This window comes from Glycine soja, chromosome 5 (genome assembly GCF_004193775.1).
Source record: "Glycine soja cultivar W05 chromosome 5, ASM419377v2, whole genome shotgun sequence".
Taxonomy (NCBI): domain Eukaryota; kingdom Viridiplantae; phylum Streptophyta; class Magnoliopsida; order Fabales; family Fabaceae; genus Glycine; species Glycine soja.
In genome coordinates this window covers 27,653,833-27,679,115 of record NC_041006.1, presented here as the reverse complement: position 1 = coordinate 27,679,115, position 25,283 = coordinate 27,653,833, and the positions used below count along the sequence as shown (strand labels likewise).

General features: G+C 34.1%; 1 protein-coding gene across 1 annotated transcript; it reads left to right on the top strand.

Moving 5' to 3' along the window:
- The first annotated feature begins 20,999 nt into the window (after positions 1–20,999).
- On the top strand, positions 21,000–22,827 carry LOC114412430 (putative oxidoreductase C1F5.03c). The gene is made up of 2 exons (XM_028376332.1): positions 21,000–21,952; positions 22,220–22,827. Exons 1-2 carry the CDS (start codon positions 21,109–21,111, stop codon positions 22,597–22,599), a joined length of 1,224 nt encoding a protein of 407 aa, XP_028232133.1. The 5' UTR covers positions 21,000–21,108; the 3' UTR covers positions 22,600–22,827.
- Positions 22,828–25,283: the final 2,456 nt, after the last annotated feature.

Here is a 25,283-nt window from a genome sequence, read left to right as displayed (position 1 = left end):
GAAAAGTTCAGTTTCGAGAACTTACCGGTTGAAGACCGAAGAACGATGAAGAACGAACGAAGAACGTCGAAGAACAGCTGAAAATCTTCGCGAAAATCCCCACGGAAACGTTACGGAAGCGCCTCGGCTCGGATTTTCTTCACAGAACCAATTTTTTTCACTAATTTCAAGTGATTCTTGAATTACCAGGAGGGCTGAACGAAATTCCCTTTCACTTCTCCCCCTATTTATAAGAAAATGGGGGAGAAGCTTGCCACCCAGCTCGCCCAGGCAAGCAAGGTGGTTTCCTCCAAAAGCAACCGCCTTTTGGGGGAATCTTCTGGAGGGCCCAAGTGGGCCTGGTTGCTATTTTCACCCTCATTTTTACTAAATACACCCCCCACTGCCCTTTTTTGGTGATTCTTTTTCTGTAAAGTTACGGAAACTTACAAATTTCATAACGATACTTGTTTTCTTTCCATAATGTTACGGAACCTTGTGGATTACATAATCATCCCCTTTTTGACTTACGGAATGCTACGGAACCTCACGAATTGTGCAACGATGCTTCCTTTTGAGTTTCAGCATGTCACGGAACTTCACGAATTGCCTAACGATGGGTGCCAAGTACCTCAAAATGGTCAAACGAAAGTTGCATGCCACCAAGCAAAGGTCCCCGGACGAAATTAGGGTATGATAGACATGGTTCCATTTTGATTCTTAACAATTTATATTTTTTTTCCTTATTCCCATCAGACTCTTAGGGCTCGTGTGGTTGCTAAGACAGAAGAAAAGAAATTGAAGCTATTGTTTCTTCGGTGGAGTGAGCCTCATAAAAGACTAAGCAATTTTATAAGGTTTGCCTTTTTCTACTGTAAATTAATGGTCATGAGTCTATAGCTATTCCCTTCAAGAACTAGACATCTATTATATCTTATATCAAATAATAATGCTATACTCTGTCGGTTATTTTCTTTCTAGTTGTAGGACTTTAGGTAGACATATGAAAGTTTTTCTCTAAACTTGTTGGTACTTCTTTGATTGAATGTGGCATGTCATTTTATAGTACTAAAGTAGAGCCTTCAATCTATACTATTTTCCTAGCAAGCCCTTGGATGAAGATCCTATATCACTTGAGAAGTGCAAAGAAGAGGTTGTCAAACTTAGATATCTGAATTCTTTTGTTGTTCATCTTGTAGCATCATTTTGAACACTATGGACAGTCATCCAGAATTGGCCAGTTAAATATCAAATAACGATGTTATATGTTGTTGTTAGATGGGATGCTAATCTAGAAATGAATAAACTACATTTAAAATGTAGTTTATTCATTTCTAGATTAGCATCACCACTAGCACTACTACAAAAAACACTTTCTACGTCGGTTAATTTGTGCATTTTACATTGGTTATCAACCGTTGTCGTAGTCAATATCATAGAAAGTCTGCACTTTCTACGACGGTTCCATAGAGAATCGTCTTAGAAAAAAATATCATTCTAAGACAATTCTTAGCTAAAAACCATCTTAGAACTTTTAAGACGGTTCTTAGTTAAAAAAACTGTCTTAGAAAGGTACACTTTCTAAGACGGTTTCCCAGATAATCGTCTTAAAATATGTTGATGATTCTAAGCCGATTTTTTGAGAAAACCATCTTAGAATGTAAATATTCTAAAACAATTTTTTAGATAATTGTCTTAGAATATGTTTTTTTATTAAAAAAATTTAAAAATATTTTGAGGATTCTAAGATGATTTTTTCAAAAAACCATCTTAGAATGTAGACATTCTAAGACAGTTTTTCAAAGAACTATCTTAGAATATGTTTTCTTTTAAAAATAAAAAATTTCATATACATTAACGTCCTAGCTGAATTCTGAAATTTCACTCAGCCCAATTATTAATTTTGAAATTGAGATTGTCACACAATCATGCAACTTGTCAAAGCCAATAAAAAAAAAAAGCAAAATCAATCACACTTTTAATTAGGACATAAAGCATTGGCTAATGACTCACCTGCAGGGCATTGGCTACAGTTTCTTTAGTACATGCTACACAAAAATGGCTTCAAACTTTGCACACGGATGGCTTTCCAAGTGACTCCTGAAATTCGTGTCCCCTTTGAAGCTGAAGTAATAAAGTGCTTGTCTTTATGTCAAGTCAACTGGGTATATTTTGTATAGTTTTAAATCATTGCCCCCTCTAAGAACTTCAGGTCTTTATGTCTTCCATATAGGTACATGATTCAAGGATGTGAACTTTGAAACAACTACAGACTTCAAAGGCCTATAGAGTTAAATTGCTAGACCTGCCAAATGGAATTAAAATAATGAGTTGCCATTATGTTATTTCATGACAGTTAAAATGGGAAGAGCCATAATGAATATAGTCTTGTTTGAATAAACTCCAAAAGTACTTACTGATAGGAAAAGAAAATAAGAAGTATAATTAATTGAGCGTCTCATATATGTTAAAATCAACTCATCACCTCAGCTTTTGGAAACATTAGATGGGAAAAGTTCAATAAAAGTTAAAGTCTACAAGTTCATTTTAATTTATAGGAGAAATTCAATTCATTCTACCTTTCTTATTTTCTTCTCATATAAGTCTTTTGAGTTGGTCTGATTCTGATCAAGCACAATCATAAAGGTTGATGGGAAAGAATTATGATACCAGAAGATGAAACCTTATAATAGGAATATAGCCTAAAGAAAAAGTTACTAATCAAAGTAAATAGTAAACCTCAAGTAAATGGATTTCATCTCAAACCTTCCCCTTTCTCTCACATAAATATGATACACAAATTTTGGCCCTCTAGTACACTTGCAAGGGCGTTTGTTAAAGCCTCGACTATTTTCTTCCTTCTCTCTACTCATTGTGGCCAAGTGAATGCAAAGACGATAGGAAGAATGTACAACTGCCATATCCATAAGGGCCTTAAAGGAATCAAATGGGCCCTCATACTTCCACCTCTATTAATAAGATAACTCAGGATGCACCCCATTCATCATAAATAAAGAAGAACGACAACACAAAATCCATTCAAATTTTAAAACCAGATAAACTGAAGATGCCTCATTTAGAAACAGAAAACATAAAACTACCAAAATTTTATATTGTTTTGTATAATCCAATTTTGGTGTGAAAAGAGAAAGTGACTCAAGAAACTTATTTGTCTTCATCATTTAATTTACCTCAATGATTGATTATACGCTTTAGGATTTTCTGCTAGGTATCTCATGGACTTTGCACCAGACTCAACATCCTTTATCTCTTTAATATGTAAAATTGAACCAGGAGAAGGAGCAAAATCCTGAATATTTGGAGCACCAACAACCACAGGGATAGTTCCTACAATAAGAGAGATTAATCTCTAAAAACAACATTACAAGTGGGTTCTTCTAACATTTCAAGTGTGAAAAATTTAAGGATCCATAACCCATTATAAAAAATTTCTGTAAGTTCATTTATATGGAAATGCATACAATTGAGGTATCCCAGAATACAAGAATATGACTTGAATTATCAATGGCAGATGGCGTACCATGGCGGAAGGTTGAAATTCCGCCATATAAACACACCATTGCGACTCATGGCAGGTCTTCCTTCACAAATTGCCTATGGTGGTTGGCAGAAAACCCACCACGCCATTCTGCCATGGCTGCTGTTTAACAACACTAGACTTGATTCAACATTACTAATATATTATCACATGTTAGAGAAAAAGTTGTCTTTAAGGAATTATTGTAGCTATCCACATCATTTGCAGTATAATTTCTTGAATTTATGTCAATAGTGCCCCATTACCAAATGTACCTTACACACTATTTTAAGTTTGGTTTATCGTTTCAAAGCTCATTCACAAATGCATAGTATATTGCCAATTAGTTTGAAGGAATGAACTCAAGACACTGTGAATAGATCATATTCAAGTGTGTAAAATTCAAAGCATTTTGTAACGATTAATTATAACTAAACAACATCTACTTTATCCTAGAACTATAAAAAAAGGACTAGTTTATCAATAAATTTAAGAATTTCTTTATTTGAACATCAAAACATTGACACCATGTATTCAAGAAATACTTTCCTAAATTTATTTGTGAATAACTTATCATCATTAATATTGATCAAGTTATTCCAAATTAAGCATTCAAATCCAACTAAATTTTGGCAATTGTTTGTCTTTAATAGAAAATCTTGGCAATTTATGGAATTAGATGTAAAAGAAATCAGATGGGATGCAAGTGTTCCTGAAGCCCACAAACATCAAGTGTCTGCCACCGTCTTTAAAAATATTCAATTATTTACAAAAATATCACCATTTTCCTTATGATATCGATTTTTGTACAATCGTCATAAAACCTGCGTTGTAGAAAATCGTTTTTGTAGTAGTGTAGCCATGTTCAATAGCATGATCACAAGGATGAAGCATTTTCATGTCATGCTGATGGATCTATAATGATAACAGATACATTATAGAGTATTGGCTATTAACATGGACCTTTATAAAGGTATGCTACAGCGCTTGCTTTAATGTTGTCAATTGATTTCTAATATGTTGAGTGCTTGTTCTACTATAACTAATTCCCATGTATTGATGCTTTTTTGGGAGTGGAGGTGCTTGGTCTCTATCTGGCTGCGACTCAATGATTAGATAAAATTAAACTCATATTAAACAAATAGCACCTTTTGGAGGTTATTTTTTTTAATCAAATTAGTCGACACAGTTTTGTGGTAGTAGATTACCGTTTCTGTGAAAATTTGAGAGTCCTCCCTGTGATACTAGATTTTCATTTGTGCGTTGCATGTACGGGATATAAATAATGTTTAAGAATTTTTATTTAAATTTTATATTAAATGAATGTAATTTATTATATTTTTTCATATTTTCATAAAAAAATATTCATCATTATTTATTATATTTTTTCATACTTTTCATGTTCGTAAAACAAAACATTTAATGAATTATTTAAATTAGGAAAGAGATAACCATAAAAAAATATTTTCAAATTAAAATTATTATAATAAAAATCTAATTTCACAGTAAAAATTTAAATATAAATGTGACTTCATGTAAATTATCTGTCTTTTGAATTAAATGGAAATTTTTAATAAAAAAAATATTCATAACTATGCGTTGTATTTTATATATAAGTTTTATACATATCAATGCCTATAAGAAAATTAAAATTTGTCCAGCAAAAGAAAAACATGAATACTTTATTTAAGTGAGAAAATACTATATATGAATAATTATTTACTTAAATTTTAGACACTAATTTTTCTTGCAATAATAATATTAATTATGATGATGGTAATTAAATATATATCAATTATGAAAAATAAATTTTATTTTAATTGCACAAAATCTATAGCAAAAAGTTTATGTGTGAATTCAATGTAAATTGCGTACATTGTTTTATAAAAAATATTAATCCTTATGAGTATATTTTATATGTTAAGTTAAGTCTAATTTTCTGTTCATATTTTCATGAAAAATATTTATCCCTATTTTTTATATTTTTCATACTTTTTATGTTTGTGAAATAAAACATTCAATATATTATTTAAGTCGGGAAATAGATAGCCATAAAAAATACATTTACCAAGAAATTATTATTGTAAAAAGCAGGATTTCATCATAATATAATATAAATATTAATACCTTTTCAGGTAAGTCGTTCATCCCCATGAATTAATTGAAAATAATAAATTAAAATCAAATAATTATTTGCTTAAAATTAATTTTAAACATTAATTTTGTGTGCAGAAAATAATACTTGTTTATGTTGATTTAATTTGATTTTTATTATGCAATTAAATATATATTAATTATGTAAAAGACCATTTTTATTTTGATTGGACAATTGTTTTAGTAAAAATCACTACTAGAATAATGACATTTAAAATCGGTTTTAAGAGACATTTTATGACGGTTTTTAACCGTCGTAAAATAAGTTGTCGTAAAAAGAATCTAATTATATAACGATGATTATACAACCATCTTAGAAAGTCACATCTATTAAGATGGTTATTTATATAATCGTCTTAGATTGTCTTGTTTTTCAAGGGCCGTCTTAATAAACCAGCATTTTACGGCAGTTATTAAGTAGATGGAGTTTTCTACAACGATTATGAATATAACCGACTTAGTATGTCCAGTATTCTAAGAAGGTCGTTTCTATGACCGTCTTAGAATGTTAGTGTCATATTACACTTTCTACAACAGTTACAGCAATAATCATCTTAGAATTTTTTTATTTTTATAGTTCAGATAATAAAACAATGCTCAAGTTTATCAAATTCCATAAAAGCAATAAGCATTCTTCCATAATCAAAATCAATTAGTTATTTTCCAAACTCTAAAAGTTCAAAAAATCAACCCAAGAAAACTTTACTAGCTAAGAGAATAGCAACCATTTAATTCTCCAATTTTTATAGCTAAGAGAACTTGAACCAATTAATCAATTAACTTTTGACCAATAAAATCAAAGTTATTTTTATTTTCTTCTAGTTTTCACAAACAAATGTTACATGGGGAAATTTTGATGAGATGATATCATAAACAATTCTTTTAATATTACTATCCTCCTCAGCAGGAACAGTACTGCTATGGTCCATGTCTCCACTCCAACTATCTTTCTGACGAGAAACATGTTACATGGCAGGATTTATAAAAAAAAAGAAATAAGAATAGGACATATTTAGAGTAAAGAGAGATACAAAATAGCAGAACATAGGGCATCAACTACAAAAAAAAAAGTGATTTAGATTTCAGAAAATCTCATTCCAATATATCATTGAGATAAGTAAATTTTAGTCGTCATATGGCTGTAATTTGAAAATAAAGGCTGAATGAGTAGAAAATTTGGCATATCTTTGCCATGCACTGATATATAGTTGGTAAAATAGAATAGCAAGAAAGACTAGTGGTGACAAATTTAAATATGCATTTTTGACATTCATAACAGTCTAAGCATTTCCTATAAACAATGGTCACTACCAATGATGAAATAGAGATGACTGGGTTGGAGTTGGTTCAGAAGAACCCAAGACAAAATACTGCATTTTTAGCCTTGACAATGGCTTAAATAGGGATGCAAAATAGAGATGCTGCCAACTTGAGATCAAAAGAGATAATAATACTTTAACGATTGTTAGGTGAGTAAAAAATGCATTCAGCCTTAAGGGATTTATATACATGATGGTTACAAACCAAATGAATAAAAAATACAATTTACAAGAGAAAAATAATTAATTAAGTCAACTGATGGGGTACATGTAATAATATTAGTGCATTCGGAAACATGTAATATATGACAATCTCATACACATCTTAATTAATTACTTGTCAATTTATATTAAGAGTAGAGTATATCAAATTCGGTGTCATTTCTTTAACATTCAAATAATTGAACACCTGAGAAAAGATCCTCTCTATTTTATTTATTAGCCCAAAAAGCTTACAAAATGAAGAAAATGCAGAGGATCCATTCCCCCAAACACTTAGTGTGCATCAGTACAAGTATACAATTTTATTATCCAAACTATCCTTAATTCAACAACACACAGTGTAAACCCAACAATAAAAATGAATATTAAGTAAAAGATTCCAGGGGCTGCTTACCCATTCACCCAGGCAAAGGGAGCAGTAATATTTAGCAAATCTCTCACATTCACCAGAGTTTTCACCCTTTGCTGCCAAGCATCTGTAGTTAAAATGAATATTAAGTAAAAGATTATAGTGAAAACTACTTTGGATAGCTAACTCAAAATATCAGGATCATAATCCAAAAAAAAAAGCAGTTGCATAGCCGCATGGCATTTGGGTATAATAACTAAGATATACACAAAATGTAATCACGAGTAACAAATTAGAAATAGAAAGCAAACATTCTTGGAAACAAAATTCAAAATAATTCTTCAAGGAAGCAGAATACACTATATGTGACTATCTTCAAACAGGTGTCTCTGGTAAAACTATGGCTAATCAAATTTCTAGATCCTTACTTTTGGGGGTGTTCAAATAGGTGTCTCTATTGTAACTGGGTGAGACCTTAAGAATGTGTAACTTTTAAGTCCATGTACCTCTGTAATTCTAACTTTTAAGAATGTATAACTGGATTCCTACTCCTGTCATTAGAGGTTGGGTTCATGTGCTCAATCATTTTTTTCTGAAAACAATATAGATTTCAAAAGTTTGCAATTGGATCCTATAGTTTAAAATTTGGAAGTGATTCCCTTGATTCGGATCCCTGAATCCTAATCACCAATGAGTGACTATATCAGTGCTTAGATGATAGAACCCAACTAATTTATTTTTTTCAAAATTATACGAATTAGGAACCCAATTGCAAACTTTTAAAAGACGTATTTGAACATAAAAAGGGCTACATATTAACTAAAGTGTATAACCTGAAACTATCAATCAAATAAGGATGAAACGAGCTAAAATGAAGTCATTTTGCATGAAGATAGGCAAAGGTTGTTGAGAGAGCTATTATAAAATTTAACTAATTAAAATGATTGTAACTTAATAGGAGAATCTCAATTCAAGTTATCTTCTTATGTTCTTCTCCAATAAGTACTTATTACAAAAGTTTATCTAAATAGAACCTAAGCCATCTTAAGAAAGACAGGCTAGAATGACAAAAATTGTAAAAGGTCTTGTAAGTTTCTTGAAATCCTAAGAACCACGTTGAATCCAAATTTGATTTAAACACACAAAACAACCAAATCCTTTTACTCAACCAAAATATTAGAAAACAGCAAGATATTAATCTCTGAGAAATCTTATAATAAATATAATACCTACAAAAGGCCAAGTAATGCTTTTAGGTTAGTTGGCATTTATAAGTGCCTTTCTTTCCTAAAGTTTTACGGTTGACATGGCTATTATTTAACAAAGATAATTAAGGTAATAAAAATATTTAAATAAATATAATTAGACTTTTTTAAGTGTGAAATTCAATTAAGTAATACACTTAATATTTGATATAAATAAGTTAATTAGATATATATTTTTTAAATTTTTATTATATTCGAAAAAATTATTTTTGTTACTTTTAATATTGTTCTTATTTTACCAATCTCTAATTCACTTTCAACACCATACTTTTAAAAAAAGTTAATTTACTTAGACACTTATAATTTATTTTTAACATATTACTTTTGATATTATTTTATATTTCAATTTATTATTTTTGACCTTTTTATTTTAATTAATCTTTTTTAAATATATCACTAGTGATTTATGAATTTAAGCTCTTCACCTTTCATCACCCCATCTCATGCTTCTTTTTCATCACTAATAATTATTTTCCTTTTTCTTTTTGTTAAGATAACTTCATTATATAGCGATGGTGATTCAAAATAAATAAAATAATTTTGAACTATAATTTGTTAATAATCTTTGAACTATTCTAAGAACAATCCAATTTTCAATCTATTATAAAACAACAACAATAGTAGAATATCTGTTAATAAAATAAGCAACAAACATACAGAAAAAAATTAAGTAATTAATTAAAAACTATTTGAAAACGTGGTGGTTTTGTCAACAACGTAGTGTGCATCATTTGCATCTATTAGTTAAGACTTGGTAGGAGTTAAGAGTACTAAACTACACTATCCTTACATCCAAAAAAGAGTTACTTTTAGAAAAATAAAAATCAATCAATAATAATTATTGGTAAATTTAAATCATGAATGACAGAGCTAAATATTACAACAGTTAAATGTGATTTTGATTCCAATAATAAATATATTTTAGTTTTGACCCTTTAAATAATTTTTTTCCATCTCTTTAAATATTGAAAACATTGTTTCTTGCTCCTGCAAAATGAGTAAATTTTAATATTGGCTATCCTTTTAAATATTTTCTTTAATTTTCATTTAGCTAATCACTTCCAAGCTTATAAATTAAAATGAGTTTGCATATATATACCAGAAGTGTAATTAAAATAAGTAAGAGGAATGAATACATAAATATTTAGAGGAATGAGTTTGCATATATATACCAGAAGCTTATAAATATTCACTGAGTAGGTAGCTGATGTGTCTCGCAGACCATAATAGAACAATCCCATGGCCATTGTTATCCTGCAATCATATCCAATAGTTAGAAATTAACTATAAACAATTGATATATATATATATATATAATTTCTATACTTTATATGGCATTGCAAAGTAGCCAGGTGAATCTCAGTTTGCTTTGAGAACCCAGTGACACTAAATTAGCATACACAAAATAGCGTAAGGTGGAAGTAGTCCCCGAAAGGCATGCTACTGCTATATACTCTATGAATCTTACCTTCATCATCAACAACCTCAATGTGATAATGTATATAAGATGGTAGACTTACTTGGTTCACCATTTGATACTTTTTTGAGGAACTGCTGGACCTGGAAATTCCAGGGATTAAAATGCACAATTCCATGAATGATCTAAATGTGTCACCACATTAATAAAATAAAAGTTACAATCATAGAGTACAGAAGTCCAAAAGAATTAACAAATATTTTGTACCCCCCATCACAATCAAAATGGCCTGTTTATCTTTGCTGAAAAGTCAGTCACCATATATAGCTTACTGGATTTGTAAATATATATATATATATATATATATATATATATATATATATATATATTCAAGTAGTTTTCTAAATATCTTAGCAGAGATGTAGAACTGAGTTTTCAAAAATATGATGTGATTTAAAATTGGATTAAACCACAATTGAAAAAAATCACATCATAAATAGAAGTAATTAGGCTTATCACATCTATGGTTTAAATATAAAATATAGAAGGTAAAAGTGCTTCCAATCAATTTTTTATTCTAAAAGAACAACTTAAAACAAAAGCATGGTAATAAAATACAACTAAGATACTTCACTGTACATTTTGGTGGAAAAATTATTAACTTAAGTGGGAATCTCTTTCAAGCATCTCCCTGTTTCCTGATCTTCAAAGCATATCACCATATTCTCTTCAAAAATAAAATACACCAAGTCAGTTAATTTTTACAAATAACCAAATCCTTTCAATTGAGCATTGCATTATAAAAAAAATGAAAAATCAATCACACATGCATCAAAGAATCACAGATGGCAATCTTGTTATGAACTGTAGATAAAGGGACAGCATAAGTATAGTGTTTTAACAATTGCACAAGTAGGCATTAAACACAAGACATAGATTAATTTTTTGGAGCAAATATAGGACCCAAAATGCAAAGAACTTGATTAAGTAAATTTATTATACAGAAAAGTAACAATGAGTTTGCTTAAGAAAAGGTAAAAATTGAACAATAATTTACAATGATTTCCAGAAAATTAATGGCTTCAAATGTTCTTGAATATAGGGGGGTTGGTGGTCACATCAAAACTATGTTCTACCTTTCCATGATTTAAATTGCGCATAAAAGTGCAATTCAATAATAATTTCAGAAACTAACCTCTTTATTTGACGAAACCATTTTGGGTTGTTGCTGGTCCTCCGAAGTACACACAATAAGCTCGATCGACCTGTATCACAAGAACTTTACATGCCTCTGTAATTTTGTTTTTGCAAATATAATTAACATCCAATTAGTCTTTAATAATTAAATGCTCGATAATTAATTTCTTATTGTCAAATTACATTGATCATTTTGGTTATTTTGATGTAAAAACGAATCATCTGAGATCCAAATATTAAAGCTAAGTAATAATCTTAAGGAAAATTTTCAAGAAAAATGAGGTTAAAGTCGTAATCTTAAGGAAAATTTTCAAGTAAAATGAGGTTAAAGAAAATTAATCTTACAACACATTGTGACAAATCAAGATTCAAATTCTTGTTAGGAGTGATATCCGTATTTAGTATTTTGTCATGTCTTAAAGGAGTGAGTGACACTGAATTGAACAATAATACTTATGGAAAACCAAATAAAAGAAATACAGCACACACTGTAGACATAGTTAATTGTCATCTTCTCACTAAGGAAACAACTTTTCATGCCTTGATGTTATACATGTCTCACTTGATTGTGATACATCTTACCTTAATGGATACCACTTCTGTAGTTGGCTTTTTCATCCTGTTCATTTTGGTAATCTTTTATTGACAAAAATCAACGGAAAATGAAAATTTACTTTGCGCAAAGGCAATATTCCTTTGGATCACATACACTAGGTCACGTGGAGAGAGCTAATTGGATTTTCTTGAGGACTCGGGCAATTCTTAAACCAAAAAAGGAAACTGTTTCTTTCATTTCAAATGCTCCAAACATTGGGCAATCATAAATAACACCTAACAGAGTGAACTTTATGCACAAGATTCCCATAGAAACATTCCTAAATGGCCATCTATAGAAACAATCCTCTCCAGCAAAATCACATTCCGATTACAATCAAACGATTGATAGTAAAAAAATAGCAAGAAATGCTATTTGATCAGCTAAGAGTGAAAAAAGAAGGTTATTACCTCCGGAAGAAGTGATCGGAGTGAGATAACTCTGTTGGAGTTCAGACATGGAGGAGCGAGCGTCTTTCCAAAGCAAGCAACGCTTAATCCGCTTGTAGCCTTCTTACACGCTTCGAATTTCATCCTTGTTCCACCACTTCGCAAGAATATCCTCCTAAGACAGCGGGGGAGTGGACGGCGTATGATAGCAATCACCTCGTGGATACCAGAACTGGGCCCGAAACCGCAGAAGCAAGGCCCAAACAAACAGCATCGAGACCCAGCTACCTGAACAAGTACGAGCCATGATTCGAAGAAGAAGCTTTAGCAGTTAGATGCTCAGTTAGTTAGGGTAGTTACTAAACTGTTAGTGCCATTATTTCAGTTAGAGGAAGCACAGTGTAATACCCTCGCCTTGTATAAATACATGAATACGTAATAAAGAAGGCATGCAAAGTTTATGTAAACACTCTCTCTCTCTTAGGAGGCTACCTTCCCTCAAAGCAAGGTTACCCATTCCCTCTCTTCCCCTCACGAGACCTCTGCTCCTAACACTGGTCTGACCTGCCGCCGCAACATCCGCCATGGCCGACCACGCAACAAGGAAAACTACCACTGACAGGCATGAAGACGCTATCAATCGTCTCTCCAGCAGCCAAAAAACACTTCTCGATAAACATGCTGACCTCGTCAACAAATACTCAGAGCTTTCCGGCAAGGTGGACACGATCCTCGATCATCTCCACTTGCGTTCTCCGGCGCACGAGCACCCTGGATCTTCCACTCACTTTCACCAACGTAACTCCGTCAAGTTGGACATTCCGAGATTCGACGGCCGCGATCCCATGGGGTGGATTTTCAAGATTTCGCAGCTGTTCGAATACCAAAACACGTCGGAAGAAGAGAGGATTACCGTGGCCTCTTTCTACCTTGATGGGGCTGCGTTAAGCTGGTATCAGTGGATGTTTAGGAACGGTTTTATTACTTCATGGTCAGGATTCATACAGGCTCTAGAGTCCAGGTTCGCGCCTTCGTATTATGATGACCCAAAGGGGGCTCTATTCAAGCTGACACAACGGGGCACAGTAAATGAGTACTTAACGGAGTTCGAACGGTTAGCTAACCGTGTTATTGGCTTACCACCACCTTTCCTGTTAAGCTGTTTTGTTTCAGGTTTAGCACAAGATATACGACGAGAAGTGCTAGCTCTTCAACCCATTTCACTCCCACAAGCCATGGCTCTTGCAAAACTACAGGAAGACAAGCTTCGAGATCGCCGGCAAGCGCCACCACGGGGCCACAATACCCCATCCCCGTCATATATCCCTCATAGCTGGAAATCACAATCCACATATGTCCAGAGGACTCCATATGAGATGGCCCTCCGACGAGAAAAGGGTCTCTGTTACAATTGTGATGAAAAATGGAGCTCCACCCGCCGCTGTAAGGGACGCGTGCTTTTGTTCATCGCCGACAACCCCTCCCCTATACCAGATGAACCCATTCCCGAACCTTCCTTAGCTCTACTACCAGAACCAATCCCAGCAACCCCTATAGACTTTGACACATCCTCAGATTTAAACCCCCCTCACGTGAGCCTCCACGCCCTCTCTGGCCTTCCCTCCTCCGAGACCTTCCGACTCGTCAGAATCATCAATCACACCTCCCTCACCATTCTCATAGATAGCGGAAGTACTCATAACTTCCTCCAGCCATGAATTGCCCAGTTCCTCCACTTAAAAGCCCAAAACATGAGCCCACTCCATGTCTTAGTAGGTAATGGGTCCGTCCTTGATTGTAACCAAGTCTGCCCCGATACCTCACTATCCCTCCAGGGCCACCATTTCACGGTCACGTTTCATTTGCTCCCTATCAGTGGTGCAAATGTCGTGTTGGGGATAGAATGGTTAAGGCAATTTAGGCCTATAACCACTGATTACACCGCGTTTTCCATGAAGTTCACCTATATGGGGCGGCCCATTGAATTACACGTTGATATTACCACTGGGCCAAAACCAATCTCAGCCCCACAAGTAAAGTGGTTATTACAAACCGGATCCGCCTCAGCCCTCTTCCACTTAAAAATGGTACCCAACCCACAACCCGACCCACAACTTCATCTTCCTCACCTGATACCTGTAGTCGAAGCGCTTCTCACCCATTTTCACCACCTGCTCCAACAACCCTCTTCCCTTCCTCCGCCTCGCTCCATCGTTCACCATATAAACCTCCTACCTAATACAACACCAATCAATGTAAGACCATACCGTTACCCGTAATTCCAGAAATCGGAAATAGAGAAGCAGGTGTCGGAGCTCCTCGCTTCTGGCTTGATTTAGCCTAGTATGAGCCCTTACTCCTCGCCGATATTACTGGTAAAGAAAAAGGATGGAACTTGGAGAATGTGTGTCTACTATCGTGCCTTAAACGCCGCCACAGTCCGCGATCGTTTTCTGATTCCGACGATCGACGAGCTACTGGATGAGTTAGGAAGCACTGCTTGGTTCTCTAAGCTAGACCTTCGACAGGGATTCCATCAGATACTTATGCATGGCCCTGACGTGGAGAAGATGGCTTTCAGAACACACCAAGGGCACTACGAATATCGCGTGATGCCCTTTGGATTCTGTAACGCACCATCCACTTTTCAGGCAGCCATGAACATTTTGCTAACGCCATTTCTGAGAAAATTCGCGGCAGTATTTTTCGATGATATCTTAGTATACAGCAGGACGTTATCCTTGGATCTTCAACATCTCGAGTTCGTCTTCCAAACTCTTCTCCAAGGACAGTATCATCTGAAAAGAACCAAATGCCTATTTGCTCAGAAGCAAGTAGAATATTTAGGGCATATAGTGTCTGGTAAAGGGGTCGAGCCTGAGCCTTCCAAGGTCCAAGCTATGGTACAGTGGCCCACACCATCATCAGCTAAGGAACTCAGGTCCTTCCTAGGACTTACTGGGTTCTACAGGAAGTTCATTAAGAACTACGCTATGATCGCGGCTCCCCTCACTTCCCTCTTTGCCAAGGATTCTTTCGAATGGTCATTAGACGCTCAGTCTGCATTTGAACAACTGAAGGCAGCAATGAAAACCGCCCCTGTCCTTGCCTTACCAGACTTCGAAGAACCATTCGTGATCGAAGCAGACGCCTTCGGCGCCGACATGGGCGCGGTTTTGATGTAGAAGAGCCATCCTCTTGCGTTTTTTAGCAAGCAATTTGGGTCGCGTATGATCCATGCCTCAACCTACGTCAGAGAGCTTCATGCGATAGTGGCCGCAGTTTGCAAATGGCACCAGTACCTTCTGGGCCATCCCTTCACCATTTTCACAAACCATAAAAGCCTCTGCGAGCTCATGTCACAAGTTATCCAAACGCCAGAACAACATTACTATCTTTCTAAGCTTTTGGGCTTCGACTACACGATCCAGTACAAGGTGGGATCGTCCAACACAGTCGCAGATGCCTTATCCCGGTCACCTCCCTCCAGCGAGCTCCTCCTATTATCGGTTCCTAACCTCGACTTCATGCATGACTTACGTCGTACCCTCCATTCCAACAGAGATTTCCAGGAACTACTCTCTAAGGTGCGTGACCATCCTCAAGATCATCCTGATTATCGAATTCATCAAGGGCTCATCCTCTTTAAGAATCGCATATGGCTGAATGACGATAATCCATCGATACCCAATCTCATGTTAGAATTTCATGCAACCCCATTAGGAGGACATCTAGGAGTAACTAAAACCACCCACAGATTGGAGTCCAACTTCTTTTGGTCTTCATTAAGAAAGGATATCAAGCGCTTCGTTAAGGAATGCAATATCTGTCAACAGACCAAGACCAGCACACAACACCCCGCCGGACTTCTTCAGCCTCTTCCACCACCTACCGGAATCTGGGAAGACATATCCATGGATTTCATTACCCAGCTGCCACCCTCTCACGGTCACTGTTATTCTAGTGGTTGTGGACAGATATTAGAAGGGTATCCACCTTGGAGCATTACCTTCTAACCACTCCGCCTTCAAGGTTGCTTCATTGTTCATTGATATCGTCTGTAAGCATCATGGATTTCCGAGGAGTATTGTCTCCGACAGAGACCCAATCTTCCTGAGCTCCTTCTGGTGTGAGCTTTTCCGGCTAAGTGGAACGCGACTCTGCATGAGTACGGCTTACCACCCACAATCCGATGGGTAAACCGAAGTCATGAATAGAGTTCTCGAGCAATACCTCAGATCATTCATTCATAATCAACCCGCTACTTGGTATCGTTATCTAACAATGGCAGAATGGTGCTATAACACATCCATTCATTCCAGCTCAGGGATGAGACCATTTGAAGTCATCTATGGCAAACCGCCACCAGCTCTACCACACTACCTTCAGGGAGAATCTACAAACGAAGCTATGGATTCCATGCTACACTCGCGTCAAGAGATCCACCGGAAGCTACAACATCGTCTTCAAAAGGCATAAGACACCATGAAGAGATTGGCGGATAACAAGCGCCGCGACATGACCTTCAGCATCGGCCAGTGGGTCTATGTTAAGCTACGCCCCTTCCGGCAATGCACCGTAGCTGGTTTGATACACTCGAAACTATCCAAGAGGTATTTTGGGCCGTTTCAGATAATAGAACGTGGGGGTCAAGTCTCGTATAAACTCAAGCTACCTGAGGAGGCAAGGATCCACCCCGTATTCCATTGTTCACTCCTACGCGAGCATCATGGTCCTTCACCAACCCCACACGATAACTTGCCACTACAATTCATCGCTCAGAAGCCCGTCGCACGACCTTTGTGTATTCTGGATTCTAAACTTGACACATCATCGTCTCCACCAACGCGACTCGTGCTAGTGCAATGGTAGGGTCAACCCCCTGAGGACACCACCTGGGAACAGTGGTCAGAAGTTCGAGACCTTCACCACCTTGAGGACAAGGTGGTCTTCGCGGGTGAGGGTATTGATAGCAATCACCTCGAGGATACCAGAACTGGGCCCGAAACCGCAAAAGCAAGGCCCAAACGAACAACATCGAGACCCAGCTACCTGAACGATTACGAGCCATGATTCGAAGAAGAAGCTTCAGTAGTTAGATGCTCAGTTAGTTAGGGTAGTTACCAAACTGTTAGTGTCGTTATTTCAGTTAGGGGAAGCACAGTGTAATACCCTCGCCTTGTATAAATACATGAATACGTAATAAAGAAGGCATGCAAAGTTTACGTAAACACACTCTCTCTCTCTTAGGAGGCTACCTTCCCTCGAAGCAAGGTTACCCATTCCCTCTCTTCCCCTCACGAGACCTCTGCTCCTAACAGCGTAGGTAGGGTTTACGGAGAGGGAGGCGTTGATTCGGATTCCAGCGACAAAGACGGTGGCGGTTCTGGTAAAGGCTCGTAGAGCTTTCGCTTCTTCATAGGTTGTTCCGCTGAAGTCATGGAGGGAGTGGCCTAAAAGCCTCCGCGGGTTTGGTTTCGAAGGTGGACGCATCTTCTCGTCTTCTCGAGAGCCTAGGAAGATGAGACATTGGGAATAGGAGAGAGACATCGGAAAGAGGAGACTACGCCAGCAAAGCGAGGAGAGGAAGAGTCAAATTTAAAATTACCCAGAGTTAAAGTCTGGTTCACACAAAACCGCCTTTGTTTTATATTATTTAAAGACGGGTTCGCAAAAACCGTCTTTGAAATATTATTGGTATTTACAAAAATACCACCGCCCCCAAATCAAAGCGGTTTTCTACAACTGACTTTGAATTCACGTCGTGGAATGCGCTATTTGTAGTAGTGAATATTTATCCCCGTGAATTTAAAGTATATCTCATATTAAGATTAGTATTTTTTTGCATTTGGATAGAATTGATTGCTTCTTTTTTATGCTATTTTCATTACATTATTATAAGCATGTATCAAGTATGGAATATAAGATTTCATTTACTTTTTTCCTTAGATGTCTGGTTTGACCGTGTGAGAAGGCCAATGGAGACAACAGAAAAGTGAATGAAATAGAAGATGGTCTGATGAAAAGAAGTGAAAGAAGATTAAAGAGAACTTTAGAAGAAACTATTAAAAGACCTTTTATATTGATTCATGTAGCCAATCTTTAGTATGATAGGGTTTGGTTGTTGTTTTTCCACCCCTGTGGGACACCAGGCCATCTGATTTAATTTAGTTTTAATTTGTTATCCCAGAAATTTGTAGGCAATGCTGGGGAATTTGGAGGCAATGTTGTTGTTTGTCAGCTAGAGAAGAAAAAAAACAAAGGGTCGTGACTTAGCAATTTGGCACTGGTGGTTTTACTTTGAAAAAATAACATATAGCTTTGTAAGGATCCATAGTTTTCGATGCAGCTACTGAACAATTTGGTGTGTATCAGTATATGTGTTCAGTTTTTTATTTGAAGAATAGCAAAGCTTTTAAGGTTTCAAAGTTCTGTATGCATCTATCTGGGTACCAAATCCAAATAATATAAATAACGTCATCATGTTGTTTTTTTTTAGATTGGTTTTGTTCATCAAGATGAAGTGAAAAAAAGTCATTTTTTATTAGAGTTAAATTTATTATTTTAGATTTAAACAAAATAAAGTTCAAAACTGTTCAACCTAATCAATTAATCAATAGTATGAATAAAAAAATGAAAATTTAAGATTTTTAAGGGAATAGCTAAATTGAGCATAGGAATAAGTTTTCTTGATTTAAAGAAACAATAGATTAAAGTGAGAAAAAAAATGTAGAACAAACACACTTCAAATTAAATAGATCAAGGTACAGTTATAATAAAAATATTTATATAATACATAGTATTAACCTCAAAACACAAAATTAATATTCTTTATATAAGAATTTTTTTTAAATATCTTAAAATATAATAGTTAATAAGTTTGAAACTCTTTTTTATCTAAGGGGACATTGGGTAAAGTTTTTTATGTCCCACAATCATGATTATTGAGAATTATGTTTTCTAAAATAAAATTTGTTTAGTTAATTATTGAGAATCTTTACATAAATTTTCTTGGAATCAAAGAGTTATGTATATTTTTATTTATTATTTTAATATTTACTACATTATATTATATAATTTAATAAAGAATAATATAATATTTTTATTATTGTAAAAGTAACATTTTTACCTTCCTTCCTGAATTTTTTTTTATGAAACTGATTAAAAAAATTCCAAAAAAATGTCATTTTCTAAAAATATTATTTTTTTAAATGCATATCAAACATAAAAAAAAAAAAAAAAACTAAGTTTACTAACCTATAATTCGCATAAACCAAAAAGATTTTCTCCTATCAGTCGTCCCCTCAATGTAAAATAAAAATACCTACCGTATAGAGATGATAGCAATAATTGAACTACAATTAAAGAAATATCTTAGCTAACCATCACTTAATCGAATGAAATTACTTAATTAAAATTATAGAGATATACGGTATAATATTTTTTAAAATGATTAACAAGGATTAATATAATGTAATTTGGTTAGTTGAATAGAGTGTCTAAATTATTATAAATCCTGTCATAGAGTTATTAAAATGCTCTCAAACTCATGGTCCAACCTGGACCCACCAAGGGTTTGGATTAAGCCAACAAAAGGGGAAATTATAATTAATTATAAAATTTGATCCATTGGATTCACCTAAATAATAATTTATTAGTATTTTATAATACTTTTTTAGACTTTAAAGAATTTTATTTAACTAAAAATAAAGTAAAACTCACCTAAAATATATTTTTAATATTTTATAATATTATTTAACATTATTTTATTTAGTGTTTTGTTAAAGACTATTGTTTAAATTTTTGTTATTATAGTTCTAGATTTTTAACTTGTGATAATAGGTCTTCTTATGAAGTGTAAATAGTGAAAGATTTAATTTAACTAATATCTTTTAATTTATTTAAATTTATTTTCTAAAAAATTGATTTTTTGTTGATTTTTTTTTAAAAAAACACAATTGTTTTTTATTTTAACCATCCACAAGCTATAATGGGTGAGTTGAATCATTTTTTTCTGAAATAAATTTTAAGTGAGTCAGATTAAACTGATCTATTTAAGAATTGGATCAACCCATATTGACAGTTCTATCATCCTATACTTATCTTTGATTCCCATTAAAAAAAAACATACTATTTTTTCAAACAATTAAAAAATAGAAAAAGGAGAAATTTAAGGTGCAATCTCAAAATATATAAAACATGCCTTAGTTACTGAAAAGAAAAAACACATTATATATTTATTGTATAATCTATAATTAACATTAAATTCAAGTATATATTAATATTAATTTTTCTATTATAGTTTATACAATATTTTATATATTTAAAATCATTCAAATATAATAACTCGAATTTATACTTAAAAACAGATTATATTAACTCTGTGCATCACAATAAAAATTAAATAGATAGAAGTAAAATTAAGATAAGAATATTTCTATCAATCTTAATATATAAAAGACAAAAATATAATGCATAACATAAAAATAAATTTGAAACTCTTTCAATCTTAATATTAATATAAAATAAAATAAATACTTTAACTACATGAAAAATAGCCTTAACTCTAGATAATAATGATGATAACTTGTTGCAGATAGTTCTGGTCAGAAAACGTGCAGAATAAAGGAGACAAGTGTCTGGTAAAAAAAGAGAGAAAAAAAATAAAATAAAAAATAAGGCGAATGAATCTGGTGGCCTGGTGGGGAGTGGGGACTCCGCGATCCTCGACAGTACAATTTCACCGAGTTCCCATCAGCAGTGCGAAGGGGAGTCCCATGGCTGACCCCAAGCGAGTAGTTGTCTGCGGCGGCGGAGTCATCGGAGTCTCCACCGCCTACTTTCTGGCGGAGAAGGGCGCCGACGTCACGCTCATCGAGAAGTCCGACGTGGCATGCGCCGCGTCCGGAAAAGCCGGTGGATTCCTCGCCCTCGATTGGTGCGACGGAGGACCGCTGGAAGAGCTAGCTCGCACGAGCTTCAATCTCCACCGTTCGCTCTCCGAAGAACTGGACGGTCCGCGATCGTACGGTTACAGAGCCCTCACCACTCTCAGCCTCACCGTTGCCGAATCCGAAGGCTCCTCTTCTGCCACATCAACGTTGCCGTCTTGGGTTAACGGAGCAGCTCGCAGTTGTAAAACGATTGGAACACCAGAAACGACGGCGCAGGTGCACCCGCGGCTCTTCACTCGCGCGCTGATTGATAGAGCGGTGGAGAAGCATGGGGTGAAGGTGGAGATTGCCAAACTGGAACGGTTGGAAGTGGAAGAAGGACGAGTTGGATCGGTGGTGCTTGAAGGAGGACGAGTTTTGGAAGCGGATGCTGTTGTGTTGGCATTGGGTCCGTGGTCCAGTAAGTTAGTTCTGTTATCATCGCTGTTTAGAGTTTATGGGCTTAAGGCCCATAGCCTTGTGTTAGAGCCCAGAGAACACAGTTCCATAACTCCACACGCGCTTTCTCTCACTTATTATCCCTCCGGACGAGAAACACCTCTTGTTGACCTAGAAGTGTATCCTCGTCCCACAGGTATCTCAATCAGAAATACTCTGGCCTCTCAAACTCATATATAAGAAAGAAAAAAAATACTTTTTTTTATCTTAAATTTAAATATAAATAAATCAAACTAATTCTATCTATATTTAATTGATGTTATTTTTAAAATATTTTTTATTTAATTATAACATGAAATTAATAAAATTAAATAATTTTAATTAATTTTCTTTAAGTAATTACTTTTGCTTATATACAAAAGGAGTAATAAATAATAAAAGATGCTAATATTTGAATTGTCAGGGGAAGTGTATTTGTGTGGGGTGGGGGAGGTGGAAGAGGTGCCGGATGATCCTGAGGAGATAAGGAGCAACCCTGAATGGAAAGAGTTGCTGAGGAGGGTGGCGAAGAATGTGTCGAGCTATCTTGGGGAAGAAGTGGCACGTGTGAAGGCAGAGCAAGCGTGTTTCTTGCCCTGCACTGATGATGGGGTACCTGTAATAGGAGAGGTTCCAGGGGTGAAGGGGTGTTATGTGGCCACAGGGCATAACTGTTGGGGTATTCTCAATGGTCCTGCCACTGGTGCTGCTGTTGCTGAGCTTGTTGTTGATGGACATTCCAGCATTGTTGCTCTTAAGCGCTTTAGTCCTGCTAGATTCCTTGGGCTTTCTAGAAAGGCTTAGACAAACTGTTTCGTGCCTAGTAAAAAATTTGTTACATGAAATGATATTTTTAATTAATTGGATCAGTAGAAAAAGTGTAGTAACTGATGCATTTTCCTCCCTTGCCGAGACCCTTCTACATTTTCATGCCATCATCATTATGTAGTTTGAAATAAAACAATGTATATAATCAGACTTGACCAGAATTATATCTATCGTCTAGCGCAGATGACTGCAAAATGTTTTTAACGTTCTCTTGGAAGTGTGTACCTGTTTTAACTTACCAATCTTGTAATGAATTAGACCTCGTTTAATTTAAATTTTCAAATAGTGTATGCAAATTATTTAACCTCGCTATAGATTATTCAAGTAGTATTTAACGATTTTTTTTCTGGTATTGACATTTTTTTACTTTTTATTATAATATTTTATCTAACTCGGTTAATTTTTTTATTCTTTTAATTTTGATATTTTTAAATATATATATATATATATATATATTTAAATCTATTCAAATTTGAATCTGATTATTGATCTTCTTTTATTTTCAGTACTAAATAGTAAGATTTTATTCATGTTATTTTATACTTCTTTTAATTTATCTCTTCTAAATTTTATTAAAAATATAATATAAATGATATTAAAATTATAAATTTTAGTGAATTCCATTTTATATTAAAATTTTAAACAATTAAATTAAAATAAAATCAATTGATATTAAAATAACCTTAAAATTAAATATTTAATTTAGTTTGAGGTTGATAAAGTTAGAAAATAAAATCAATACCTTGACTGGTTGAGATCAAGCTTTTTTGTTTTTATTGGTATATATTAGTTGTTAATTTTTTTTATTAGCGGGAGAAATCAAACTCATCATCTTTTTCTTCTCCTCTCATATTTTTCTTCTCTTCTCTCCTTTTACCGTAAAGTCAATTTTATAACTTTCCCATTGAGACCAAGTTAGTTTGACTTTGAACAAAAATCAATTCAATTAATTTAATGAATAATGTCACCCCAAAAAAATTAATGAATAAAATCATACCTATAAATAGCGATGAACTAAAGGAGTAAGAAGGATTAGTCCCACCTCATTTAAAAAAAAATGTGATTTTTTATGTAAAAAATATGTAGTATTACGATTTATAGTCAGTTTAACATGTTAAATTTGAGTTTTCATTATTACGAGAGAGAATTTTTATTTTATATGTTGTCTCACTGTCTTATATTACGATGTAAATAAGTGAAGTTAAAAATGTTAAGTTTAGACTAACTTCAATTTAAGTTTAGCTTGATTAAATTTTTTGAAGTTTAAGCTAATTCTTTTGACTTGACTATTTTCTTCTCGAGATGCTGTGGTGTTGCTACTGGATCCTTAGTCCAGTAAGTTGTTGTAAGGGCATTGTTATTGATTATTATTGTTACTACCTCAATTTGCTAATGATATTATCAAGCCCTAGCAAATGATAATTTTGCACTTTTGAGTTTTGCTTGTCTCTTAACTCTTTTTCCTTCTTCTTTGACTTCTCCACCATTTTCCTTCCTCCCTAACAGTACTTTCTTCCCCATTATTTTAATTATAATTAAATTAATTATGATACAAATTAATGTCATAAATTGATTTGATTATTGTTAAGGAAAGTAATTCATATAATAATTAATTTGGTTATATATATAAATTATAACTTCTATCAAATTAATTCAATTTTAATTTTAAAAAATACTAATTACTATTAAAAATGGTAAATTGTATTACAATTAATTTTATTGTTTTAAAAAAGGTAACTTGCAATTAAAATTAATTAAAAGTGGGTGTATTTTTTACGAATAGAAATATAATTTTGTTGTGTGTTTTTTATGAATTACACAATGGAATTATGTTTCTATTGTGTATTTTTCTTTTTACATTTTCCTTTTACATAACGAAAATATAATTTTGTTGTGTTATTTGGGAGCGAAAAATATACAATAGAAATATGATTTTGTTGTCTTGTTTAAGGACAAAAAAATACACTATGGAATCATGATTCCATTGTTGAACAATACAATGAAAACATGATTCAGTTGTGTAGTGTGGGAATGAAAAAAAAATGTCGTGGAATCATGATTCCACCGCATATAATACACAATGAAAGTATGTTTATGTGGAAAGAGTAATCTACTATCTATTTAATAATGGAATGGGTTGTTAAAATTTCCTAATTGCCCCTGCCTCCAATGTCGACACATGGCTTCTCCTTTGTATTGGCTTGCTCAATGCGTTTCTTTTCTTTTGTTTGTTCCTTGTCCTGTTGTGTATTGTGTGTTGTGTGTTGTGTGTTGTTCGTGTGTTGGCTTTGCTCTGAATCTCTGAATGCTCCTTTGTGTTGGCTTTCTTCGTGCACTTTAATTGCCCTTGCCTCCAACGTTGACACGTGGCTTCTCCTTTATGGTTGCTTGCTTAATGCGCTTCTTTTCTTTTGTTTTTTCCCTGTGTTGTTGTGTATTGTGTGTTGTTAGTGTGTTGGCTCTACTCTCAATTCTCTTTTCTGCTTTCAATCTTTGAATGCTCTTCTGCATTAGCTAGCTCTATGCGCTTCTTTTGTTTTATTTGTTCCCCATGTTGTTGTGTGTTGTTCGTGTGCTGGATTTGCTCTCAAATCTCTGAATATCTCCTTTTTACTCCTCTGCGTTTCTTTGTTTTATGTTGGTGTTGTGTTGTTCTTCTG